Source organism: Lissotriton vulgaris, chromosome 4_1 (genome assembly GCF_964263255.1).
Source record: "Lissotriton vulgaris chromosome 4_1, aLisVul1.2, whole genome shotgun sequence".
Lineage (NCBI taxonomy): Eukaryota > Metazoa > Chordata > Amphibia > Caudata > Salamandridae > Lissotriton > Lissotriton vulgaris.
Genome location: NC_141691.1, coordinates 1,952,722,496 through 1,952,748,949, shown reverse-complemented (window position 1 = coordinate 1,952,748,949; position 26,454 = coordinate 1,952,722,496). Strand labels below are relative to the sequence as shown.

The window sequence follows — 26,454 nt, the reverse complement described above, 5'->3', positions numbered from 1 at the left end:
TGGCTCCCTGTGCGGGCTAGAATTCAATTCAAGCTCGCATCCATCACTTTCCTGGCCCGATTGGACCTGGCACCCGTCTTCATCTCCTCTGAGATTGTTCCCTTTGTCCCCTCTAGGGACCTGCGTTCTTCTTCCCAGTCCCTCCTCACCATCCCTCGCTTCCGGAGAAAGAAGTGGGGCGGCTCCAAATTTGCCATTCTGGCACCAACCCTTTGGAATTCCCTTCCCCTTCATCTTCGTGCCATCACCCTCTATCCCCAATTCCGTAAAAGTCTTAAAACCTACCTATTCACAAAATCCTTTGAATAAATGCCCATTCCTCTCTCCCTGCTCTTAACCCTCAGCCCCCACTAGCTACAGCGCCAAGAAACCGCCGGTATACGTGCGCTTTAAAAGTGCTTTTAAACTCAAACTTTTAAACTCAAACTCAAACTCAAGACGTCTCTGAATCAGCAAGGCCAGCAAACACACAAAACATACCCAGAATGACACAGACTCATTTCACAGCTGGAACAGTTCTCCAAGTCACGATGTTGAGAATGACCCCTATAAAGAGAATACTCTGCACAGCCTGTTTATGGTAAACCCCCGGGAGAACAGAACAATGTAATCTAGAAGTAGTCAAGTAGTCAAAGACCAGCTGTTGCGAGACAGTCTTCAGCAGCCAACTGTAGAGGACCAGGAACAGGTTTATACCTGACCTGTAAAGATGAGATGCAACCACAAACATGATCTTCATAAATACCGAAAGGCTGATCCACAGGCAGGATTGCAAACTGAAAATTATAATATGTGACCTGCAAGTAACAAGGATGCAATCCAGGTTACTTGGTTCGAGGTCAGCAGGATCTTGGCAATCAATATTTTCAAATGTACTTTGAGGAAGGGGATAATGAGCCCGAGATCTAAAATCTGTCTCAAACCACAGTCCTTTTTGGATACCAATAAGTTGCAAGAGTAGCATCCTGTATCTCTCTCCGCCTCAGGCACCATCTTTATTGCACACTTGGCAAACTAAATCAGCACTTAATGAGAGAAAATAGGGGCATGACCTGGGATGGCTGAGCAAAAACAGGAGGGACTGGTGGAGAACTCAAGAAAGGGAGGGTATAACCAAACTAAATAATTTGAAGGAACTATTGGTCCAAAGTAAGCCCAGCCACGAAGACAATGTTGAATCTTGCCCCCTACCAGGACCCAAACCACAGTTTGAGGGGAACTTAACGAGGCTTGATGGTGGTGATGACAGGCAAACAGGAGAACTGTTGCAGCGGTTAATTATCAAGAACTCTACTCCTCCGTTTTCCCTGGAGCCAAATAAACGCTGAAATAGCTGCCTCTAGCAACAAGTAAGGCCTCTTAAGTAATCACAAAACTTTCAATACTAATAGTGAATGTGGCAAGCGTAGCAGAGTAACCACAGAGAAGGAGTTATACTCTGCTGTCCTTAAAGTACTTATAACCCCAACAACACAGTCTAGTGTCCAAGCCAGACCTTAAAATATATCTTGCCGCACACAGACCATCTAGTATCGCCATGGGGAAGGAGTTGCAGAAATCCTCAGGAACAGCTGACAACATTATATTTGCCAATCACAGACCTAAAAACATGCAGCCTTTAATGTATATAACACAAAGCTTGATGTAGAAAAAACTCTTGAGCCCATAACATCAATTTTCTTCGACTCTAACGGTGCAGTTAAGAAAGATTTCAGACCAACTGCTCATAGGCTCTCAGAAATTGGATGCAAAGTCAACAAGCATTAAAAATGCAATAGGTCTCGCCTTTCATTAAATTAAAGCCATTTGCTATGCTATACAAAACCATTAGCAAAGCAAATGGCTTTAACTTAATAAAAGGCGAGACTTATAGCATTTTCAATGATTGTTCTACTTGAAACTGCATGAGAGCAAATTTACGATTCGCTGTTGTTCGATTAGCCTGTCCCTGTGGTACCGCGCTTGGAGACACTGTGTGGTGGCGGGTAATTAAATATCATAACCAATCACGGTGTAGCTTGATTATCAAGCCAAACTGTGATTGGATGTGTTTCCTTAAGGGTGACGTGACGTGATGCTTTCCCCTCACACAAGTACATTTTTGAGCAGAAACATGAGGCTGACTCTAGTGGCGTACTGGGAACAAGCTGCATATTTGGTGCCCAGAGGGACTGGAACCTAGTATGGAGTTGTCCTTGGCCTCTACGTGGTAAACTACCTCTCATATTCACTTCTGTTTATTTGTCACAACGATCACCACCTGTCCATTCAAAAATTCTTGTCTGACAACTCTCCACAGGGAGCTGCTACAGCCCCATCTTCATGTTTTGTGAACCACCTGAAGGGTCCCACTCTCTCCCTGCATTCTCTTCACATGCGTTCCAAACGAATGGCCTCTGTACCCGAGGGCACAGTAGAAACAGACATTCACTGCAGTGTCTGGGAAGCTTTTTTAAGCACACTGTATGTTTGTTCGCTTCTAAGCGTCGATGGCTACGATGTTTGGGTTGCTTCTGTGGCATGAGACCATTTTCACTGCACAAAAATGAATGACGAATATTTCCCGCAATGTACCTTTCGAAAATCTTTTCTATGCACAGAGGAAACTGTCTGGACAATTCTCTACAAGTCCATCGTTTTCTAGAACCACAAAGTGGAGCATGCAGGAAAATAACCAGTTTTTGCAAATTATATGTTCTGTTCCATCATTTTGGTAGCTTTAAATAACAAGGTGTGCAAATCGGTAAAACAAAAAAGTCTGTAAACTTGAAGCTGTGAAAATGTCCGTACACCTTAACAAACATCTTTAAAAAGCTGTGCTCTGCCTACGCTGTGCACCCCGAGCCCCGTTGATTGCTCGTGAGTTTCACTTTCTGTGTGTCCACCACCAGGAACCAGAGAACCAAGCGTGACGCCACTTACCGCGGATATGAATGTCATGGCTGGAGGGTGGGGGCGGGGAGGCAGCGGGTGAGGGGACGGAGATAGACTGGGTATGGGCACCTGTTTCATGTCCACACTTCCCTGCCACACCGAACACTGGTGTTAGGGTGGGGGAACAGGGAAGGGGAGCGCGGGACTTGAGTAGAGACTTGAAATTGTATGTATGGATGGCATGCATTCTTTACTGTGTTTGGGCTAAGCATACAAATGCCCCAGCTCGAAGTCTTGACACGAAGCTAAGGAGGGCACCAGAGTCAGGCTACTCTTCTGTCAGGAATAACATAAAGCAGAGAGGATCTTTTTGTTCAAAGGCTTATTAACTTCCACATGGATGTTCCGGTCCGCCTACTAATTAGGGTAGAGGTTCACTAAGAAATATCGCATATGGTGGGCAGGTACACACCTCTATGCGCTTTAACGCAAAACTGTCTATAACGCATGTGTGTATTTGCACCTGGAAAATTGCTGACACCCAAACTAAAAGAAGGCAGGGTCATGCACCAGGTCACAGGCTTCCCTAACACGATCCTAAATCAGGAATGTATTTAATAATAGCAAGTAAACAGTTGAGTAGCTTTGAATGGGACTATAATGCATGGCAGACAGCTGCATATCTTAATATTTCTATAGTTCCATGACGTCATTGTAGGATGCTCATGGAGAAGAGATAGATCCCATCTGATGATAATTTGTTTTCTGTATACCACCCACCTGCAACATCAGTTTCACAATTTTGTAATTGTACGGCATACACGGGCAACTATCAGTAAGTTAGCATTACTATCCGCCTCAGCAGCATGAACGACGGAGTTGGCCCTGGCTTCTCGTGAGTTGGACTAGTGACATGTTATCACAGGGTTAAGCTTATAACTCACTGAGTTATCCTAGAATGTTGCTGGACACCTATAGGAATAGTCTGCAACCTCTCATCCGTTCCTTAAAAGAGGGATGCAGGGTGGACCCAAGGTCACATTAGTGTCCTGAGAATATGAATATTTCACTGTTGCAAGCCTGGGCTATTTCCCACTGACAATAGGACAGGCATACAAGTGCAAATGTTGGTTTTGCATCGGTCAACTTGCCAGGCAGGATAATGGCAGTACAAAGTTGCACCGGCGCAATTTACATAATCTGAAAATGTCAGTGCAAAATCGCCACGACACCAGGGCAATTTATATCATCTAGAAAGGCTTTTGCACAATTACACTACTGTGATTGATGTGACACAGGGCTATTTGGTTTAATATTTAGCTGCAATAAATACACCCTGCCTTTGTACGGCCAGTTACTCCATACCCCTTCAGTGTGAGGTGAATTGGTTTTACTTCTCCCCTGTACTTAGATTGTGATTTTACGTGCATTGCACATTACAGTAGCTGTATAACATATAATGAAGATAGATATGGGGCAGTTTTTAATGTGTTCAATATTCCAAGACTATATGTTCCCACTGCTTTATAAGCATTGCTTCATCACTAAATTCATTTCCTTTAAAATGCACAATTTATCAATCTTTTTTCTCTGGAATGTTTATCCATTAAGCCTGCCCGCAACATAAAAGTCATACCCAAATTTTACGCCCAACCACTTTCAAATGTCACCAGCTGCCACTGATTTTTCTCCCATATCAACAAGTTAGCTTTGCCGCGCCCAGCACGGAAATATACTACCTATGTGAACAGAACCAATTTGCCTTTTACAGGCTTAATCCCCAAACCTATATGGCCCACTTGGTGGTGGAACAGTTTATGGCTAACCTGACACCACTGTTAAATGTATCATGCAAAAAGCTGGTCGGCTGAGATCAGCATGGTGCATGGCACGCTGTAGGCCTGGTGCATACTCAAGTCCAGAGCAAAACTCGAACTGATGCATTCACATGCGCTTCCAATACCACACCACCAACACTTCAGTCTGACAAGTGATGATAATGTCATATCTAGCTACAGACAATAACGACTGTGAAATAGGCGGTGACTCTATGAAGAGGAAATATTTATCTCCTCAGGCCACATTAACGGACGAGACACACACAACCCTCAAGATATGTTTTTATTCATCAAATAGCAAACTTCGCCTGATTCACTCAAGATACTTTCATAGACTCTCCTATACAGCGTTTGTGAAATAGAAATGGGGCATTAGGCAAGATTCTCATTGTGCAAGATTGCAGGCAGTGGAAGCAAGGGTTTATGCACCTGGCGTGGGGTTTCCCTGGGATGAGGGGTTTCTGAAGAGCGGTGCTGGAGTCCCTGTCAAAGATGATAGACATGCCGGGCATCCTCAAGCTTCAGATGGCACTATTGGCTTGGGTTACAGCAATTGAGCCCCAACACTACTGTTAGATAAACGTCTGGTTGCGTGCCAAAGGGGAAGGGTAGTATGCCAATGTGCAAAACGTGAATGTTGGACTTGATCCACAGTAATGAACAACTAGAAACATACACATGGATGCTCCTGGAAATGACTCGCCCGAGAGACATATGGGCCCCTTTGCGCCGACTCCTCAGGACAGGGACGACAATTGTGGAAGTAACTAATCTAGGAGTTGAGTGAAATGGGATGATCTTGGACCTGAAAAATGGAAGCAATATGGTCGTCAGAACCCCCTGGATACACATTTAAAGGAAATATGTAGAAGAGCGAGAAGCCCGTGCATCCACTATGTCCATGTGCCGCTGCTGCGCAATCACTGTGGTCAAGGGTAGGCACATTTTATGTCTGCTGTGGAATAAGTAGCTGAGGAAAAAATGATAATGTCTTGTCTGACACATTTTAGCCCTTTGTCTGGTTGACCACTTAACTGTTGATTCTGTACTTTGACGAAAATGTAATAAATAAAATTAAAATATCTAATCATAAATATTTATTTTTTAAATGGGTGCAAATTTGCTTCCGTCAAATATAACTTCATTGAACCTTAACACCATTATGTTGTAGGACCGTTAGATAAAATGCAAGCTTAAAACAAACTGATTAAGGGAAAGATCAACAAAGCACGCGGGCCATGCAATAGGTTCAGAAACACATGGTGCATTTTAGATTTTGAGTGACGAGGTACTCCCCTGTTTGTGAAGATTAAAAAAAAATCCCACTGGGGTTTCGTAAACGTACATCCATATTTTGCGCTAACAACCAAACATGAACTCTCACACACGACCCGAGTCTCACAGATTTATATTAGTAACTCATTTAACCTGAGTTTTATGGACTTTTAGAAAAAACCTAAAAGTGCACAGTGCAGGAAAGAAAACAATCTTAATCACCGTACGTGATCGCATCTGTGTCTACGTCACGATAGTCTTTATGCACTATCATCAGGCTAGAAGCTATGGAAGCTAAAAAAGGCACGACATGTCCTGATTTAGTTAAAAAATACATTTGGGGGAAGTCACCTCAAACAGAGAAACCTGCTCTCATAAAAACCAACACTCAGCAAAAAAAATCCTGGTACCTCATGCGAAAAATCACCTGTTCACATCCGTTTACGGACTCTCCTCATGAGCAAGGCAGGGCAGCGTTTTATGTGTTAGTTCCCTATGAGCAGAAGTAAATCCCTGCATAAATCAGACCTCTTCAGGTGATTCGCTTCTGCCAACAATGGGGAAACAAGACGTCAGCGTTTAGTTGCGTCGGCCGCGAAATGGATCCAAAAAAACCAAGCATTGGCTGCGCAGCAGTAAAGCTGCACGGCCGTGACAGGATCATTTGCACATTAAAAAAATGCCGCGAGCGTGCACTCTCCCGAACTTCCGGTCTCGGGATGTGCACGCTCACGGCAGTCGTGAGGCGGGACTTCCGACTTTGCGAGAAGCCCGCGCCCTCAGAGTGGATGGCAGCAGAAGTCAGGAGAGGCGGCTGAGGCGGTAAGTGGGGCTTGGCACCTGTGTGTATGGTGTGTATGGTGTGTGGTGTGTGCGTGTGTGTGTGTGTGTGCGCGCGCGCTTCTGTGAGTGTGGCTGTGTGCGTGATTGTGAGAGGCTGCCGCTGTGAATGTGGAATGTGGAGCAAAAGATGTGCACGGCTGGGGGGGGGGCGGGGCATGATGCGCGTCCACGATGTGCAATCGGCGCGTGTGCACCAATCTACGTCCCTTGAGGAGCAACTTGGCCACAATAGGTCGAGAGAGCTCGACCTAAAAAGGCCAGATGACATGGCGTGTGTCTGTTTTGTCATGCGATATAGAAACTCACTGGCAGGGTCAAGCAAGGCTTGGACCAAGTGGACAGGAGAGACTTGGTCAGGGCTTCATTAAATGGTAGGAGGGCACTGAAGCTAATGGCACAGATCTCCATTAAAAATGTAGCCTTATTCTCCACCGAGACTAAGGTACATCACCCCCACAAAAGAGGTGCTTCCTCATTTGGGAGCCCCAAGGGATAATTCAGGTCCATCTTCGGGGAATTGGCCTAGCCACTATCATTCTGGAGGTCAAGATGCAAACCAGAATAAAGCACAACCAAAGGTTAAAGTGACGTAAATAATAGGTGAAAATTTCAGTTTAAACATAACGTTTAAAAAAAAAAAAAAACTTCGACAGTTCTAGTTATTTAAAGGAACTGTAGCTTGCATCCCACAACGCAGTGTGGTCGTCAATAATGTAAGTTGAGTTGTCATCAGTAATGTTATCGATGTCACAGAACAAGTCCAATGCTGTAATATGCTATATGTGAGGTCATAGGCAGTGCATGGCAAGGCCACTTGTTATAATTACTTGAAATAACTATAACCGCTGAATTTTATTTTGTTTAAAACGTTTAACCTGCCGTTTTCATCCAACTAGATCATTTTTAAAAAATGCAAAGTAAAATATTATGACCATACCTTGCTATAACGTCACCTTATCCTCAATGAAATTCTACTTTTTTTAAAAAGTAATATTTCATTACCATATGTAAGGCAAGCCCGGCCCCACCCCCGCTGCGCACAACCTTCCACCGTGTGTGGCACAGGGTTGGCAGCAGGGTCTGCCCAGCAGCAATATTAATATTCTAGACATTGAAATTCTTGCGAGGGGAAGCATGGCCCCTGCGCTCAAGAGAAATGTGCGAACTGCAGAAGCCCCAATTTTTATTTTTCATTTTAATTTGGGGAGGCAGACAGTCCAAGGCTTACTCAGGGGAGGAGCTATGACTAGAGACTCCAAATTCAGCAGTGCAACAAACAGTGTGCTGTAGAGCCAATGCTTTTTCTTTTAGAAAGGGAAAGTACTTTATTACACACACTACTAAATATTACATACGATTTAACAACCACAAAAAGGAATAGCAGAACGACATGCCTAAGTTAATACCCTTTAACAGGCCTCCCAAAAAATAGGGGGTACATGCTAATTAAAGGTCTCAGAAGTCATTAACTCCCCAAAATGTACTCAGGAACCTCTGAGCAAGAGGCACCTTTAAGTGTCAGTACTCTTATAATCTTCTATGCTGGTGGCTTTCCTTTAGCACCACCCTGTGGCCATCAAGGCAGATCCCTCAGCCCCCTACCCCGCCGCCCCAATCGGCGTACGCACCGGACCAGTCCATAGAAGTGAAGAAGCCTCTCCTCCAGTGACTCCACGCTATTGTCCCGCTCATAGAGGGGTGGGGGCTCAGTGCTCATAGCAGTAAAGAAACCGCTCCAACATAGTCCAAGTCCATAGAATTCTGTCACTGCAGATAAGGGACTATCCAGACAAAATCCATTCTCTCCTGTCATCTGCAGGTCTCTGTGCCTCTCATAGCACTGCCCCTGTGTAGGGGTTTAAATGTGGAGGTGGCGGGTTCTAGAAGGTGGGCATCTCTGCCCAATCAAAGATGAAACATCATCCCTCCACACCAATGAGCTATCTCCCTGCTCAGCATTTTGGGATTTTTTAAAATGTTGAATTCAAGCTTCAGTCAGCCACAAATCCTCCAAAGCATTTAGATTAACCCCTAATTGTCAAAGCAGTTTGCGTTCACACTCAAACTTCAAAAGAGTGCTCATCCCATGAGAAGTGGCAAAAGTCTGGGTGCACTGTTTATTTGAAAAGGTGCATGGCCATTGCTTGTCGGTAAATGTGGGATACTTAGTTCATGCCGATTTCTCCACATCCTCTTTCTTTCTCATAGAAAAATGCTATTCCTTATCAAATAGGCCTGTTTGAGGGAGGCTTTGATCTACCTGCTGGCCACCAGAGTAGTTAACTTGGCCCACCACTGTAGTTTAAAGCTTGAATCTCATTAGGGTTTGACTCAGAAGAATACTGCAACACTCAAAGCATATGAAAGAGTACAGATATTGCCAAATCAATATATGTGCAATGAGGACATTTCTGAAGCAATAGAAAGAGATGTCAATCTTTTCTCTGGGTGGCATAGATTTACTCTATACTGTGAATAAAAAAAGCACTACAGATCTGCAGTAAAAGACTGCAGACTGTCAGTAAAGCCCTATAGACTCACACTATGGTAAAACATAACTGGGGATATTTCTTCTTGGATCCCCATTTTATTCATAAGGTCTGCACAGGTACCACACTGACTTAGACAGTAAACTCATTAACTCAATCTACAAACAGAGGCACACGTGTGCACACATGTGAAATTAGTACACAGGAACAGTAGCCCTAAATTTTAAATTTGGTCGCAGGCGGTTAGCACTTAGTCATTTTAGCAGAGCTCATACAGAGTGAGACTAATTCGCAGCTGACATCCAAACATCTGATGGTACAATATTAAAAAAAATATTTACAAAATCAAGTGGTTAAAGGGGCTAGAGAGGGTCAGAAGCCACGTCCTCTTAGGTATGGACTGTGACGAAGGTAAAATATCGTTTCGTTTGTGATAACTTTATTTCGGTCAACGACCATAAAAGCACAGGTAAAGTATGTACATACAATAAAATACATAAATAATTAAGAACCAGCGGTTAAAACATTATTAAACGATCAGTTATCAAACGAAAAATGGCCATCATTATAATTAGTCATAATTAATCAAAGTGGACCTTCTGCGCCACATGCCGTACAAAAAGCGGGAGACCGGGAACACAATAAGAGGGGATGTATCATATTTTAAAATTCTAACAGCTTGAGCACAATGTTTTAGTCCCAGATTTCTACATAGTGGTACCAGCCAAGCTCTCTGGATTGCGCTATAAGCAGGGCAAAAAAACAAAACATGGGCAATGTCTTCTTTGCTATTGTTGCAGACAGGGCAGATTCCCTCCTCTTGACCTGCCCATTTGCAGGTCAGTGTCCAAAGTGGCAGGCAACCGTGCCTTAATTGCGTATATAGTTTTCTTGCAGGGGAAGGTTCTATTTGGTCCAGAAATGCCTCCCTCCTGGGCACGAGTTTTACCTGCAAAAATTCCGAAGACAACCTGCCCATACTTGGCAAACGGTGCAGCAGACTTAGGTTGTAGTGCCTCAGAGAGGCCAGCAGCACAGTTCTCCACACCACTGGACACTGGACACTGTAGATTTCAAGCGCTGGGGAGACTGGCTTGAATTGCGTTGTCCGCTGGAACTTACCTATGCCCCCTAGAATCTGTGAGAGCTTTAGGGTAGATTTGGCTACCTGAGGGCCCCAACCAAAGTCCTCAGTCAGAGTGACCCCCAGGTATACAATGGTTCTCACCCTTTCGAGCGGGATGCCGTTTAATGTAGGGCTAGGGCAAGTGCGTTTCGGGGGACCGAAGATCATAAATTTTGTTTTCTCTAAATTAATCTTGAGTCCCCCACGAGGCGCAGAATGAGACAAAACCGTCCAGAACCCGCTGGATGCCTGTTGATGTTCGCGACAACAATAGGGTGTCGTCTGCAAACATCAGAGCAGACACCCGACCTGACGCCAACCAAGGGGCATCGCTATCCCTGACTATCTAGTTCCCCCACCAGGCCATTTATATAGAGACTAAAGAGCGTAGGGGCCAGGGCGCAGCCCTGGCGTATGCCTCTAGTTACAGGGAAACGTGCAGATAATTCCCCGTTCTTCCCGCACCTCACCCGGGCATAGTTCCCTGCATGAAACCGCTTCAAGGCCTCCAATAGATAGGGATGAAGGCCAAGGTCTTTTAAGACCCTCCATAAACTCTCCCTCGGCACAAGGTCGAAAGCGGCCCGCAGGTCTACGAAGACCAGGTAGAGGCTGCCACCCTCGACACTTACGGTCTTCCAAAAAAGGACCAGCAGCCTAAAGAGTTGGTCTATGGTCGAGATCCCTGATCTAAAGCCGGCCTGAAGGGTAGTCGTTACTTCATGCTCCTCCGCCCATCCCAGTATTCTATCCAGGAGTATCCGGCCCATCAGTTTCTGGGTAGTGTCTAAGAGACTGATTGGTCTATAATTTGACGGCTCCAAAGGTCACCCCTTCTTGAAAATGGGGACGATCTCGGCCCCCGCCCAGGTGTCAGGTATCTTTGCCCCCAGTAGGACCGCATTAAACAATGCAGTTAGGTACAGAGCCCAGATCTTTGGCTGAGAACGGAAAAGGTCGCCCAGTACCCTATTGAGGCCTGGTGCTTTGTTAGGGAGTTGTCTAATGATTGCAGTCTCCACCTCCTTTGCTGAGATACTCTCACCACTTCTCGGGGCCATCCTCACCTCGGTGTCCCTATGGTCTATCTGGTGTCCCATGCCCGAGGCCCCCGCAGTCGACACTCGTGCGGGGGGTCTTGGGCAGGAGAGTTCCAGGAGGGACCTTTTAACTCTGGCATCCAAGACCTATCTAAATGGTCACCGTAGCCGGTCAGAGGGCTAGTGTAGAGTGCAGAGAAATGCGCCTCCCACACTGAGGGGGGGATATTTGGTAGAGGGGTCCCCCCACCAACATTTGCATTGATCATTGTAAAATATCAACAAATCCACTTGTCAAAGTGTTCCAGTGAAAAAACAGATAAAGCCGGATTTTGATGTTTTAAAAATAGATGCAACTCAAGGGGAACCAGTGCACATCTTAGGGTTTGTTATTTTACACTGGATCACATGGGAGCTGTTTTGATGCAAATTATGATACATTGACTTTTTATGCTGAAGAGAATATGTCAGTGAGCTTAAAGATCAAAAAAGACCAGCAACAATAATGACAGAGTGGACGTACAATACCTTCATTCTTTTGTCTGTCAAAATGTGACAATTTAGTGGCAGCATAGATTGCCTTGGGGGACTGCAATGAACCAACAACTGCATCCATGAGCAGGACATTCGTCAGAGCTTCCTGAACATACTGTGGATCCTGAAAAAAACAACTTCATAAGTACAATAGTTTCCTCACACATCCATGTACCAGGTTTCATAGTTAAGTGCAACATGTTGTTAGAGACCAATTTAAACAACACACATCAGGTACTTGTTTTTCATGCTGCATTGGTAGGTATTTATTGTGTTTCCTAATAGATAGTAGTCGCTGGGAATACTACTGGATACCCAGTATCAAGAAAATGTGTGGCATGTTATGATATTATTGTTTTTTTGATCTCTGACGCTCTGTTAATGTCCGAGTCACTTTAACGCATTCTCCTGGTTGCTTACCTTATCAACTGTGTCACTTCTTTTTCTTTTCCCCATTTTCTTGAGTCTTTTATGAATGATGTTCTGAAAAAAACATTCTCCCATCTTACTTACCTGGAAGATTCCTATGCCTATAACAAAATATTTATGGTTTATCTTGCAACCTTCCTTTACATAAAGATGCTTTCTAGCACCTGTCCCTTGGAAATGTATATTGTTTTTTTATAACATGGCATGGTTCATTCCACTGGCTTTCTTTACATTCTGACGTTTTACAGCATGCTTCTTGAAAATGTACGCATGCCATGTTCAGCATCCTTCCCTGTGGAAAATAACGATATTGATGTACATAAGCAGCGTTCATTTGCCCTTTCCCATTCCCTTCCCTGTACGTTAACCACACCACTCCGCCAGTAAAAGCCCGTGCCCACATGTACCTGATAGCCATTTTTTTAGGCACCATGGCCTTTTAGCCCGCTCATCGGAATCCCCGGCTTCCCTCCTGCGCGTATTTGAACCCCCCCCCCTCTCACATACATAGACCATGAAACCCTCTCCCACTGCGCGACCCTGCTATGAAAAGCAACCCTCCTGCTTGACCCACGCAAAGTCCCCCATTTCCTCTTGAAGAAGTGTCCCTCGCCTCAGCTGACATAACCCCCCCAGCTGTATCTGACTGCCCCGTTCTCTCATGTGCGGGTCATAAGACCTCTCTCTCTGTGCGACTCTGTCCCTGTGCGCCCCCTGGCTCTCCCCTCCTCCCTCACATGGACAAGTCATAAACCTTCTTCTTCTGCAAGACCCTGTCCTTGGGAGTCACGCCCGCGCCTGACCAGCACCTCCTTTCCTTTCATGAATAACCCCTCTGTTAGTAAACCCACCCTCCGCGATGGACTATCCACACATGTCCAAGGCCATCACCTAAGCCGGGAGACACTGTTTACTGCCCCTTATTGTATGAAATCGCTCCTCCTCAAAGGACCCACTATTGATTCTGGCCTCCCCACCCCCTGGGCTACGATCAGGCGCACATATCCCAAGAATCGGCGGAACACTCAGCTGTTTGATTACCCCCTCCTCTTATCAGCAGGTCAAGGGCTTCTATTGTGGATGCATGTGGGGTGGGATTGACACGAGGATTAGGGGGATGTCGTTTTCTGGTTTCACAATGCCGTTGTTGCAATAAGGAATGTTTTGTAAGGTATAAAAGGCGATGCCTCTGAGAACTTGGCAGAGCACCTCCCGAAAGACACTGTGTTTCGTGTCCGAAATGACAGGCTCTCCTCATGAGTAATAAATCCTGTTCTTGTGATTCCTGCTTCCAGCGCCCGTCTCTTTATTTGGTAACTATTCAGAATGGGAACTAAGAGGCGACTTGCGCCAGCAGCCCGGGCATCAATAGTAATATGGGCTCACATTCCACAATTGGCGTCCCAACGCGGGGCCCATCAGTGACATAAGGTCCAGTAAGAGAGATCCAGACGATGAGGTGAACATCTAAATGATTGGAGTATACCTGCCTTGAGAGGGCCCTCGTCCGGCTGCCGATCGAATGAACTTCACCGATTCTGAACGGACCTCTCTCGAGTGACCTACTGTCCTGACTGGAATCCCAGAGGAATGCTGCATGGAGTAAGAGAACGATCGGGCGCTGGAGGAGGAAGACGAAGAACTGTCCATATGGTCCGGTCCGGGTAAGATTAAGTAGGGCATTTTTACGCCTGATTGGTAGGATGGTTTTATCCATCTGATTGTTTGATTGATTGTATTGGAATCGGTATTTGGATACTGATATTGTTGTTATTGGTTCATTTAGCTTTGGATGCTACTTGAAATATTGGTTCTCTTCTTGAGAACGAGACATTCTCTGTTTGCAAACAGCGGCGAATAGGAACGTTCGTCTCTCTTTGCAGATAGAGAAGGGTAGGTAATGCAGACTTTTGTCCCCGTTGTAATCCGTCATGCCTACCTTTCTCCCCACTGATTGTTTGATATCGATTAATAATCGATTGTTGCTCTTTGAGATCTTCCCTGTCCACAAACAGAGACGAATAGAAATATTCTGTCTCCCTTTGCAGATAGCGAAGGGCAGGTAATGCAGACGTTTGTCCCCGTTGTAATCCGTCATGCCTGTTTTTCTCCCCACTGATTGATTGATTGACTGGACATTGTTGTCCAAGGAATTGTTCGTTTGAGGTATTTTCTGTTTGCAAACAACGTGGAATAGAAATATTCTGTCTAGTCTTTGCAAGTAGTAAAGGGTAGGTTATGCCCCTTTGTGATTCGTCAGGCCTACCCACTCCCCACTGATTGACTATTTATTGGGGGTAGCTCACCTGGTCCGCCCAGGAGGCTGCCCTAATGGAGGGACATATGCTCCCCGCTCATTGACCCTTTATTGGAGGTAGGCCATCTGGTCCGTCCAGGAGGCTACCCCAGTGATTGGAGGTACATCATTCGGTCCGTCCAGGATGATACCATAATGAAGGGACATGTGTTCCCCACTGATTGATAATCTAGTTCCACCCGGACCATTTATTGGAGGTAACTCATCTGGTCCGTCCAGGAGTACCCCTAATGAAAGGACATATAAAATATGAAGTGATCACCGTACCCTGTTAACAGAAAACTTTAGCTCGAAACACGCTAAGGAAAGGAAGGAAAAATAAAAGAAATCGGGCTAAGTCAGTAACCCCCTGATGAGCTTTCGACTTCACTAAAAATAAGAAACATTAGAAACAGTTCGTAATAAGAAATATAAAATGGCGAAAAGTTTGACAGCAAAGACAGCCACGAGGTAGCTAGGCTCCACTGCCTATTCCTGCTCCCAACATGTCTGCCTCATTGTCTGCCACGCCCAAATAACGGTAACATGAAATAGGTACAAATCAATAAAACACCTACCCCCATTCCGGAAAACTCCCGAAGTGCAACAGGTCCGCGGTTACGCCCATCCGGAAGGCGAGGCCTCAGCGCGTGCAGAGCTGGGCCTGGCTGGCCGCCATCGGAAGGGGAGGCTGTAGGGCGGACGGCCTGAAAAATCGTAAAGGTCTCTCCGTTTCCCCTCTTCTGCTGCCCTGCAGGCCACGGGGGGGATGTCTTGCCTCAGCCACCGACCCCCCCCCCCCCCCTCTCTTGCCTGATCCGGACATCATCGAAGACCGAAGCCAAGGCGAGGTCGGCAGCGCTTCTTTCCACTATAATGGCTGCGACAACACTCCTTTCTTTTCAATTACGTCTTGGACAACCCTTGAGAGTTGCAGGTAGTCCCGCCACAGCGGCAACCCTTGAGAGTTGCAAGTAGTCCCGCCACATGAAGGGGGGGGATGTCTTGCCTTTGCCTCCGACCCCCCCCCCCCATCTTCATTGCCTGGCACGGCCGTACCGAAGCGCTGGAGCCGGAGAACGGCGCGGGGTCGCTGGAAGGGGGAGGCGGCGCGAACGAGCCTCCCCCACCTCCCTCCAGGTGGAGGCTTCCAGCGACACCCCAACGCTCCTGCTTAAAGGGGGTCCATATCAAAAAGCGGTTCTTTGCCCGGGACGGGCACACGCCCTGTGCTCCTCAACCTTGAAGATTCTAAAAGAGCCAGGGGGGCCGACCTCTCCACGAGGCGCCCCCCGCCCCCGTCCTCCGATGGAGCCACGAGACGTCGGCACACTCCTGCCGGCACCAGCCTCAGTTTGGAAATGGCTAAAATGCAGCAAAGATACAGACTTGTTCAGTTCCGGTGGAACACCAGAATGACCCGGTAGGAAAGATTGTTGCCGCCCTCCCCACTCTTTGACTGATGGTCCATATTGCTAGACTGTTACCCCATTGCGAAAAACTTTTGAACTACCAACGGAAGGTTCTGGTCCTACTACGAGTCAGTGGAGGCAATCTGACTATACTGGGACTTGCCTGACCTCGCCCAAAATGGCGCCGATACAAAATGAGACTTTTAAAAATCCTTGTTGCACCCTGATTGCTCAGCTTTGATGCCCCAATATATGTATGCAGTTTTTGGACAATGAAAGTAGATAAGATGGATATTGAGTATGTGCTTGGAAAGGAAAGCGATATAAGATGGATATTGATTATGTGCTGGGACGATGAACTGATTTAGAGTGGGTACTAATTATGTGTTGGAAGCAATGAATTGGTATGAAATAAGCACTGATTGAGCATTTGGACAATGAATTGATATACGTTAAGTCTTGAGTAAATAGTAGGATAATGAGATGATATTATTGAAAGCTTGACACGCATTATACTTGCCCCTTAAGAAAGTTCGATATGATTTTCATTGCACTGCTGCACTTTATGAAATAAATGACCACCGACTTCGTTCCTCTTATGCCCGGTTCCAGTCTGCTCCGTAGCCGGCCCACTGGGTTGTAAGCCCGTATTTGTGTGCCAACTTTTTCATTAAAATTTCTGAACACGCAAATATTATCGTACCGTTTGTATTTATGAATGTTATTGAAATGTATGGCTACTGTCACCGACATAAGTAAAATACATGCAGTATGACTAAGGTTGGAGGTTAAAAGGGCCCAATACTTAGCAGCTACATTATGTGTCACAGACAGCCGGAAAAGTGTTTCAAACGCCCTTAAAACAATACCGAAGAAATGCCACTTGACCACCACCCTTGCACATGACCTAAAAAGCCACGATCAAGTGATTCATGTAGATACGCAGACCATCGATGATTTTCTATCTAACACTACTGGTCCCTCTGGGCTTAAACGCCGAGATGGTAGAGAATGCACCCGGTGGAGATAGGTCAAGTATGTGGTAGGTAAAAACATTTTCGGATCTATGCTCGTTGGTGTGTTTTGAATGCTGCCCCCACCCCTTCTTCTCCTCCTTTCTGCAGGTCGCGTCGGAACGTCGGCTGAAGTATGGAAGAGCGATGATCGAACGACCGACAATAAGGGAAGGAGGGGATTTGAGCATAGTACTTATGCTAGACTTAGATATGACTGTTCCTCCATAGAACATAGCGACTGGGAGGATGGACTGACATAGAAACTTGACGGGTACTGTATGACGGAAATTGACTCAAAATTAGCACGTTAGATAATACAACTATGACGTTTAACTAGATAGGGAAAGGACAAGGAAAAGTCCCGGGGTAAGGGTTACCTAGGCACCACCCGTCTGGGAAGTAAGAAATGTTGTTGATGTTCGAAATGTACCACCTCCTTCTCACACTCCTATAGATATAACCAAGCTGTCCGGCTATACTCCCGATCAATACCCTCTGTCGCCTCAGCCTGGAGAACTTCCCACCAAAAGAAGAAACTCAAAAGTGGTTTAAGATCCAACCGTGGGCAATAGCTTGACCAGGTTAATTTCCGACCGGCTGACCGAGGTGTAAGTATTAGTAATTGAGAACACTCGCAAAAAATAGCAAGCGAGAGGAAAAAGGAGGAAAAGGTAAAAAGAACTCAGCCCGTAGATAAATAGGATATTAAAGATGCGCAGCATGCAAAAGGAGATCTTTTTGGCCAATAACTGTTCTATGTCTTGTCATGAATCTCTTTGTATGTAATACGTGTACTGTCTTCCTTCGTCTGAAGTTTTGTGTGCATGTACTGTACGGGTTTGTGTCTTCCCTCTGTTTGCGTCCCTTTGTTACCTGACCCCTGCTGTTCTGTGTTGTGAGCACACTAAATGACCTATTTTCGTACACGTCTCTCTCTCTCTCTCTTTCTCTCGCTCTATCTATTTCTCTCTCTCTCTCTCTCTCTCTCTACATGTCATACGTGTACTGAATGGCTCGTTTAGGTTGTGGACGACTCTCACTCTCTACGAGAGTCCCCCTGTTCCATCTTCCTTTTTATGGTAAAATTGTGTCCCGCTGACACCGGTCTGATTGGATACTTATCGAACACGAAGGTGTTCAGCGAAATTGACAGAAAATAAAATGATTGTAACTTGCCATATTGCTGCCTCTCCTTTCCGCAAAATGAATGAACTCGAATTGGCTAAGAAAGAAAGGACAGGTAAGACGACTAAGGTCCCCTAATCCGGCCCTCTAAAAAGGGGAACTATATGTCAATGGCACCCTATTTTTTCGTTCGTTAGAAACAAGCGCCAATGTCCAGATTGACCCCAATGCCCAAATTGCCCCACCCCTTTTTGCACCCAAGCGCGAATGCCCGAGGCGTCCCCGCCCCATTTGATTGATCCCAGCTGCTGTCCCCGATATATATAACGGCCATGAGTACCTGTCGCCCCTCGAGAGAAACTTGTTTAATCCTGTATCTCGATGATTGCACCCCCGCTCTGTTTAAAAGAGTTAGCCAGCTCTAAAAAGGGAAATGTAAGACTGCTAAGGCTCGGGTTAGAAGGACGAGTCTCCCCTGAATGTTTATTTTTGATGAAATACGCAAGTGATAGGAGTCTGACCTCTGTCCATATGTGCGCATGAATGAACGCCGATTAGACTTGGTACAAACACAGTAGAAATACCCACATACTTACTTCATGGTAATAGACTTCTGACTTTGACCAATGAGCATAACACCCAGGTGCTAGGATTGCGGGTGAAATTCGAATGTAAAAATCTCTTCTCCTGTCAGTTTCCTAAAAACTTGTTTTTACCCCCTCAAAGATATACGACCATCGGAGGAGAAGGGTCGGACGTGACACACAGCCTGGCTGCAGACCATGGGACACATGCGACCTCGACCAAAGGTGGAGCCAGAGCACAGCAGGAATACGGGACGAGGCAGCACTCTCCAATGTGGCGAACGAAAGGATGAAAGGCTGTCCTGAAGCCCTCTGTCTGCCTACCCACGCGTGCCTGAAGCCTCCGTCCCCCTTTTCAAGCCCGGTTGATGGGCCTGCCCGCTTGTTATCCATTGCTCCCTTGGTCCCTTTGGTGTGTCCCAGGAAATCTGACCCCATTCCGCTCTCTCTCTCTCTCCCATCGACCACTGAACCATACCCCCTTTTCCACGTGACTTTTTTTCGAAAGGAAGAACAGCATTTAGGTGGAAATGGGGTTACGCCACAGGAATATAGGTGCCGCGCATAAGGCACCACTAAAAGGATTGGTTAGGGAACAGGACTGTGGTAAAACAGCAGAGGACTGACCGCACCCTGCAACGCGTAAGGATGGATCCGAGCTGGACCTATAGCTCCACCGCCGGTGCTCAACAGCACCAACGAAAGGACATGGACTAGAGCCTACCAGTGATGGCTCACTGCTAAAAAGACACTGTGACGAAGAGATCTTATTTGGACTGAATTCCTCCCTCAATTACTTGGTCAAAATGTTCATTGGTCACATTTTTGAGAAAGTCAGAAGCATTTATGCTATGTAGTACGTTTGAACGTTAGGAACCCAACAAGTGCAATTTCCTATGTGCTGCATTCTGCCAATCACACCAACTGTTCATGATTATATGCAATATGTTAGTATTGACGAAATGCCGTTTCGTCAACCACACCTGTTTATATGTACGCCTATTTACTAGGAAGAATAGGGAAAATGAACTTTGTTATGTAAAAAGCGGCGACTGTGGAAAATAACGAAATTGATGTACATAAGCAGCGTTCATTTGCCCTTTCCCATTCCCTTCCCTGTACGTTAACCACACCACTCCGCCAGTAAAAGCCCGTGCCCACATGTACCTGATAGCCATTTTTTTAGGCACCATGGCCTTTTAGCCCGCTCATCGGAATCCCCGGCTTCCCTCCTGCGTGTATTTGAACCCCCCCCCTCTCACATACATAGACCATGAAACCCTCTCCCACTGCGCGACCCTGCTATGAAAAGCAACCCTCCTGCTTGACCCACGCAAAGTCCCCCATTTCCTCTTGAAGAAGTGTCCCTCGCCTCAGCTGACATAACCCCCCCAGCTGTATCTGACTGCCCCCATTCTCTCATGTGCGGGTCATAAGACCTCTCTCTCTGTGCGACTCTGTCCCTGTGCGCCCCCTGGCTCTCCCCTCCTCCCTCACATGGACAAGTCATAAACCTTCTTCTTCTGCAAGACCCTGTCCTTGGGAGTCACGCCCGCGCCTGACCAGCACCTCCTTTCCTTTCATGAATAACCCCTCTGTTAGTAAACCCACCCTCCGCGATGGACTATCCACACATGTCCGAGGCCATCACCTAAGCCGGGAGACACTGTTTACTGCCCCTTATTGTATGAAATCGCTCCTCCTCAAAGGACCCACTATTGATTCTGGCCTCCCCACCCCCTGGGCTACGATCAGGCGCACATATCCCAAGAATCGGCGGAACACTCAGCTGTTTGATTACCCCCTCCTCTTATCAGCAGGTCAAGGGCTTCTATTGTGGATGCATGTGGGGTGGGATTGACACGAGGATTAGGGGGATGTCGTTTTCTTGTTTCACAATGCCGTTGTTGCAATAAGGAATGTTTTGTAAGGTATAAAAGACGATGCCTCTGAGAACTTGGCAGAGCACCTCCCGAAAGACACTGTGTTTCGTGTCCGAAATGACAGGCTCTCCTCATGAGTAATAAATCCTGTTCTTGTGATTCCTGCTTCCAGCGCCCGTCTCTTTATTTGGTAACTATTCAGAATGGGAACTAAGAGGCGACTTGCGCCAGCAGCCCGGGCATCGATAGTAATATGGGCTCACATTCCACATCCCTTACTCAATTTGTAATTACTTCGTTTTTGAATTCTATTTTGTACCTCTCTATGTTTATTGTTACTTTCTACCATGATATATTTCCGTTTATTATAAATCAACTGAGCGTCGTGGAGACACTATATATATTCCTGGGTAAATAAATACATTAATAAATAGGATCAAATGGTTTGTGCAACAGAGACATGCTGCTCTCCACACTGAAATAGGCTGAGCTTGCTAGCATATCTATGACACTTTATATCCCCAAAGATGGAAGGGTAGTTGGTAGTAGGTAGGCTTGCACGAAACCAGAGGCAATGTTGCTCATAAAAACACAAGCTATCTGTATATCCATATCAGAGCCAGAAACAGAGGCTTCACCCTTGCATAAGTATCCTGTTCAAAAGAAAACCTGAGCTTTCCAGGTTCTTCCTCCGAAATTAAACAATATGGAGCAGAATTTGCAAGTATCTTTTTAATGGTTTAAACTCAGATACTGCAAAGAAGTATTATCAAGGCAAAAAAACATCAAGGGCCACCTGTCTAATGTTTTAAAGTACTTTGCTGGGCTATAGTATGCAATTTCATAGAAAATAAAATAACAGACGACCATTTTAAACAAGCATTTACAATGCAATGGTTTTGCCTTTGTTAAAGTTAGAGCTATTGGCATTGCTCTTGACATTATTTTATTTTTGTTTTTTTAACATAAATAAATGGCATTGTCATTTACAATGCCAATAGCTTAATCTCTCGCAAATGCCACACACAAACACCCACCCACACAGAGCCCCCCCCCACACACACACAGCCCCCCCCACACCCTCCCCACACACACACACCCACACAGAGCCCCCCCACACACACACCCACACAGAGCCCCCCACACACACAGCCACACAGAGCCCCCCCCACACACACTGCGAGCCCCCACACATTGCAGGCAACAGAGGCACGTAAACAGGGTCACAAGCAGGCAACAGAGGCACGAAAACAGGGTCACAAGCAGGCAACAGAGGCACGAGAACAGGGTCAAGCAGGCAACAGAGTCACAAGCAGGCAACAGAGGCACGAAAACAGGGTCACAAGCAGGCAACAGAGGCACGTAAACAGGGTCAGAAGCAGGCAACAGAGAACAAGCAGGCAACAGAGGCACGAAAACAGGGTCACAAGCAGGCAACAGAGGAACGAAAACAGGGTCACAAGATACTGTTTTATGTATGGACTGTTATGGTGTGTACCAACCCACTGGCCTATTTTTGTTTCCTACGTTTTGAACGTATCATTATTTATGTTAATCATTTCCACATTTTAGCACCAAACAGGGCTGACCAAAACAAAAATCTAAAGCATTAGGTTTTTTGAAATCTGATTTTGCTCCTGCTTTTTGCAGATCGAGCCCCAGGATTGTAATGAAAATCACCACTACAAAAATATAACAACTTGCCAATAATGAAACATAACAATCATAGCCTCTTGATTAAACGCCACGGTCATGCTTTTAGTACGAGGGCAGGTGTTTGTGAATTTCTGGCTCATGCAAGCATTGGGAAACCACCACCTCAACACCCCATCACTTCATCTTTAACAAATCCAAGACCACAAAAAATATTCTAATCATGAAAAATATATGCACTGTTCAGGCAGACATTCCATGCACTTCTAACAATAGAATATAATAAAGCCATAGAGGGAATGTAGTCATATGTAACCAAACTTCTTTTTTGAGCATAAGGAATTGGACGGCTACAGAAGAACAAAAAGTTAAAACCTGGACTATGGGTAACCTGTGGGCATTATTTTTGTTCTGTGGATGTAGTAAAGCACACACGGCTTGTATTTCTTTGTAATAAAGTAACATATTCTCTCTAAATTTTTCTAATCATGCAATATCTCCTTTCTCTCACGGTGAAGAAAATGAAATGAAAACATTTAGGAACATAACAAAATACTAAACTTGTTCACCAAGTGGATGGATTTTGAAACAATTGTGCTAATTTCATGGGCAACATCTGGAGATGGCTTTCTTTATAAGGTGTGTGTTATTTGTTGTATAGAACCATCAAAGCTAATACTCCTTCGGAATATGATATTGCATTCTGCACTATACCGCATACACCAGCCACGGTGAAACACCTATTTTTCTGTAGGCTGATTTTCTGCCTTTGATACTCTTTATTCTCCCTAGCTGTCTGCAGCGCTAAACACAAGCTGTGGACATAGGGACTAGTGCGCGATCAGGGCCATGGCTAGTGGTGAGAACAAGTTGGAGATGTGCTGGAGGGTCGGTATTTGAGAGGGCTACATCTATTTCAGTTTCTTCACAGGTCACTGGGAAAAGCATCCCGGCCCTTCATAAGTTCAGCCACTAAGTCTGCCTAATGCAACCCTTTTTGACCCAATAGGCTGACCTCAGCCAATCAGTGGTCATTACCATTCACTCAACTTCTACAAAATGCTCCATTTACTGTGCACCTCATGGGAAGATACTGCATGTGTTGTCAATTTGTCAGTATTCTCTGACGTTTAGGTCTTTCCCTGTGTGCCAACTCTTCCATACCAGTCCTCAAGGGCCTGAGGCATTCTGGAATAACCAGGCAATCCTTGAATTCATTATTGCCTGTTGTGCCTGTGGTCTTGCTGGATTTCCTGTTCAGACATCTCTGTAAAGGAATACCAGAGGCGAGCAGTAACGGCGTAATTATGTGGGTTGATGAAGGCTATAGATTCATATACAGGTATCATTTAAATGACGCACAGCGACTATGTGCATCAATACTCTTTATGCCACGTCATCGCTAGGCACAGTGCTAGCTTTATTAAGAGTGAGAGACGTTAATTTAGTTTGAAAGGAAAAGTGTAATGCATAGCCTTGCAGTAAACTACATTTTAAGCATATAATGGGCAGGTCAGTACTGCTCCTCCACGGCTGCAGAAGACACTACTCACACAAGAAGCCATGTGGTCTGAGTGCAGCGTCCAGTCTCATTATCGAGTCAGAATTGTCTGCTTTGGTAAAGGGACTTGGGGGTGGGGGGACGGGACGGGACTTGGGGGTGGGGGGGGACGGGACTTGGGGGTGGGGGGGACAGGACTTGGGGGTGCGGGGGGGGGGCAAAGGACTCGCGCGGGGGGTTAAAAAGTACATTTAAAAAAAATAAGAAAACTTACCTGACTGTCCGTGTCCGTGTCAGAGCAGAGGAAGCAGCTCTAGTGATGACGCGGCGGAGGCTCGGCCGGCTGGGCCAATCCCAGCGCGGCCGACGCAGGCTGCTTCCTGCTCTCCACTCCTCCTCCTCCCGATGACACAGCGGAGGCTCGGCCAATCCCAGCGCGGCCAAAAAAAGTTTAAAGCAAATAATATCTTGACGCTTTGCGAGGCAGTGCAGCTCGCTTGTGCCAGACCCCAGCACATATATGATGGTATGACGCCAGCCTATGTACACAGATGTGTAAATAATAATCACATTATAAGTAATAAGGGTTGTGTATATATATATATATATATCGTCCCCTCCTTCCCAGTCCATGTAAAGGGCTCCCGTGCTTGCTCCGGGGCAGCCCCAGGGTCTCTGCATGTTACTGGTCCCGTGTAGCCGAGGCCCAGGAAGAAAAGACACCGCTCAAGGTCAGCGGCTGAGGTTGAAACCTCTGGCAAGCAGCGCTTCCAGCCCCCGCCCTCCCCCCTCACACACACCACCCCCATGAAGGATTCCTATCGACATAGTACTGCTGCGTGGGATGGAAAGATCCGTACAAATGTGAATGGCAGGCCTCGTGACTCAAATGAGGCCGTCCTTGAGCAGTGACACAGAAAGAGGCCATTTGTCTTGTGACGTAGCTTGAAGTATTTTTCTCACGGCATGCAAAGGTCTGCAGCCCTTCTAGGCGTCGGCGTCCGTCTGGAGCGGGCAAAGGAAAGGACGAGAATGGGAAAGTAACAAGAATGAAAGTGAAGTGTAGGCACGAAGGAAACAAAATTAAAATGGAGGGAATAAAAATATATAGATAAGAGGTGGGAACAAGGAAGGATGTAAAACTGGGAGACAAAAAGGAAACAAGTCAGGTCCCGGGCCGGCAGCCAATCACAGCGCGGCCCGGGAAATGACGTTACGGGAGTGTCCCGGGCCGGCAGCCAATCACAGCGCGGCCCGGGACAAAGGGGCGGGACTTAAAAAAAGCCCGAGAAACGCCCCCGAATCGCGTTTTCCCCGAGAAAGCGTGATTGACAGCCTCTGTCTCCAAATGGCTAGCCTTCATTTATGGAGCTAGCCAATGAGAGACAGAGGCAGGTCATCAAGCCGACATAGAACTCAAGAGGTTTTTTAGCGCATGCGCACTAGGTGCGCACTTGCAGGCAAAACCTAAAAAAGATTAAAAAAATACCTAAATTCAACTTTGTGAAAAAACTAATTTATAGAAATATAATTTGTTTGAAAATAGCAATAATAGTTACAGTGTCAAAGACAAGTATAAAGTACAGTGTCAAAGACAAGTATACATTGAATGACAGGAGAGCTAGCTGGATTCTGCACTGTTAATGCATAGTGGTTTAGTGTTCTTTAGCGGAGGTAAGTCTTCAACTCTTTCGAAAATTGGAGCAGCCTTGGGGCTGTGCTGATGGGCATGGGGAGGCTGTTACAGATCCTAGTTGCATAGATGGAAAAAGCAGGAGGTCCTTTTTTAAATTTTTTTACATTTCCTAGATGGCAATCTTATGGTTTACTGGCTGTGTGTGTGCCGAAAATTACCACAGATGGTGAGCTGTCTGCAAGGTAAGTGGTGTGCTGGTCATGATCGCTCTGTTGAATGATGCAGCTGGTTTTGAAGATTGTGAGGGACGGCAAAGGGAGCCAATGATGCTTCGGACTAGATGGGGGTGATGTGATCATATTCCTTCAGGCCCCGGATGACAAACTGCAGTGTTTTAGATTCCTGTAAGGGGTGCCAGTGTGAGGTCTGGGATGACATGGAGTAGGACATTACAAGCATATGGACGCCCGAGTACAAGAGCTTCAACAGCAGTTCTGAAGTTGCTTTCTGGAAAAAACGGTTTCACCTTCTTCCAGGAAACCTCTTGTACTGGGTCTTTGTTTTTTTTTCTTCTTAGCAATGTATTTCTTGAGGGCGAGGGTGGTGTCCTGGGTGAATCCAAGTGGTGTGGTAGTCTATGAAAGTTGGGGTTCGAAGCTGTCTAGGCTCAGGTCATTAAGCCAGGTTTGAATTGTTTCTTGTTCTTGACAAGTAACAGGCATTCTATCTTGGTTGGATTGATCTCTAAGTAGAAGCTAGACATCTACTTCTGGATGATGTGCAAGCAGTGTTTGATGTGTTGAACGTATGAAGCAGAGGAGACTTTCAAGTAGAGAGTGCATCACTGGCATACTGGTGAATCTTGGTAATTCTATCTGTGAGTAGAGCACCAAGAGGCGC

The 26,454-nt window shown here is 45.9% G+C and overlaps 1 protein-coding gene across 1 annotated transcript in view; it reads right to left on the bottom strand.

Annotated features, from left to right (window-relative positions):
* Nucleotides 1-26,454, bottom strand: part of DENND3 (DENN domain containing 3) — a 566,116-nt gene that overhangs the window by 115,600 nt on the left and 424,062 nt on the right. The window contains exon 16 of the mRNA XM_086966276.1: nucleotides 12,014-12,143. Coding sequence (XP_086822402.1) covers nucleotides 12,014-12,143 — 130 coding nt within the window. The remainder of the gene's footprint in view (nucleotides 1-12,013; nucleotides 12,144-26,454) is intronic.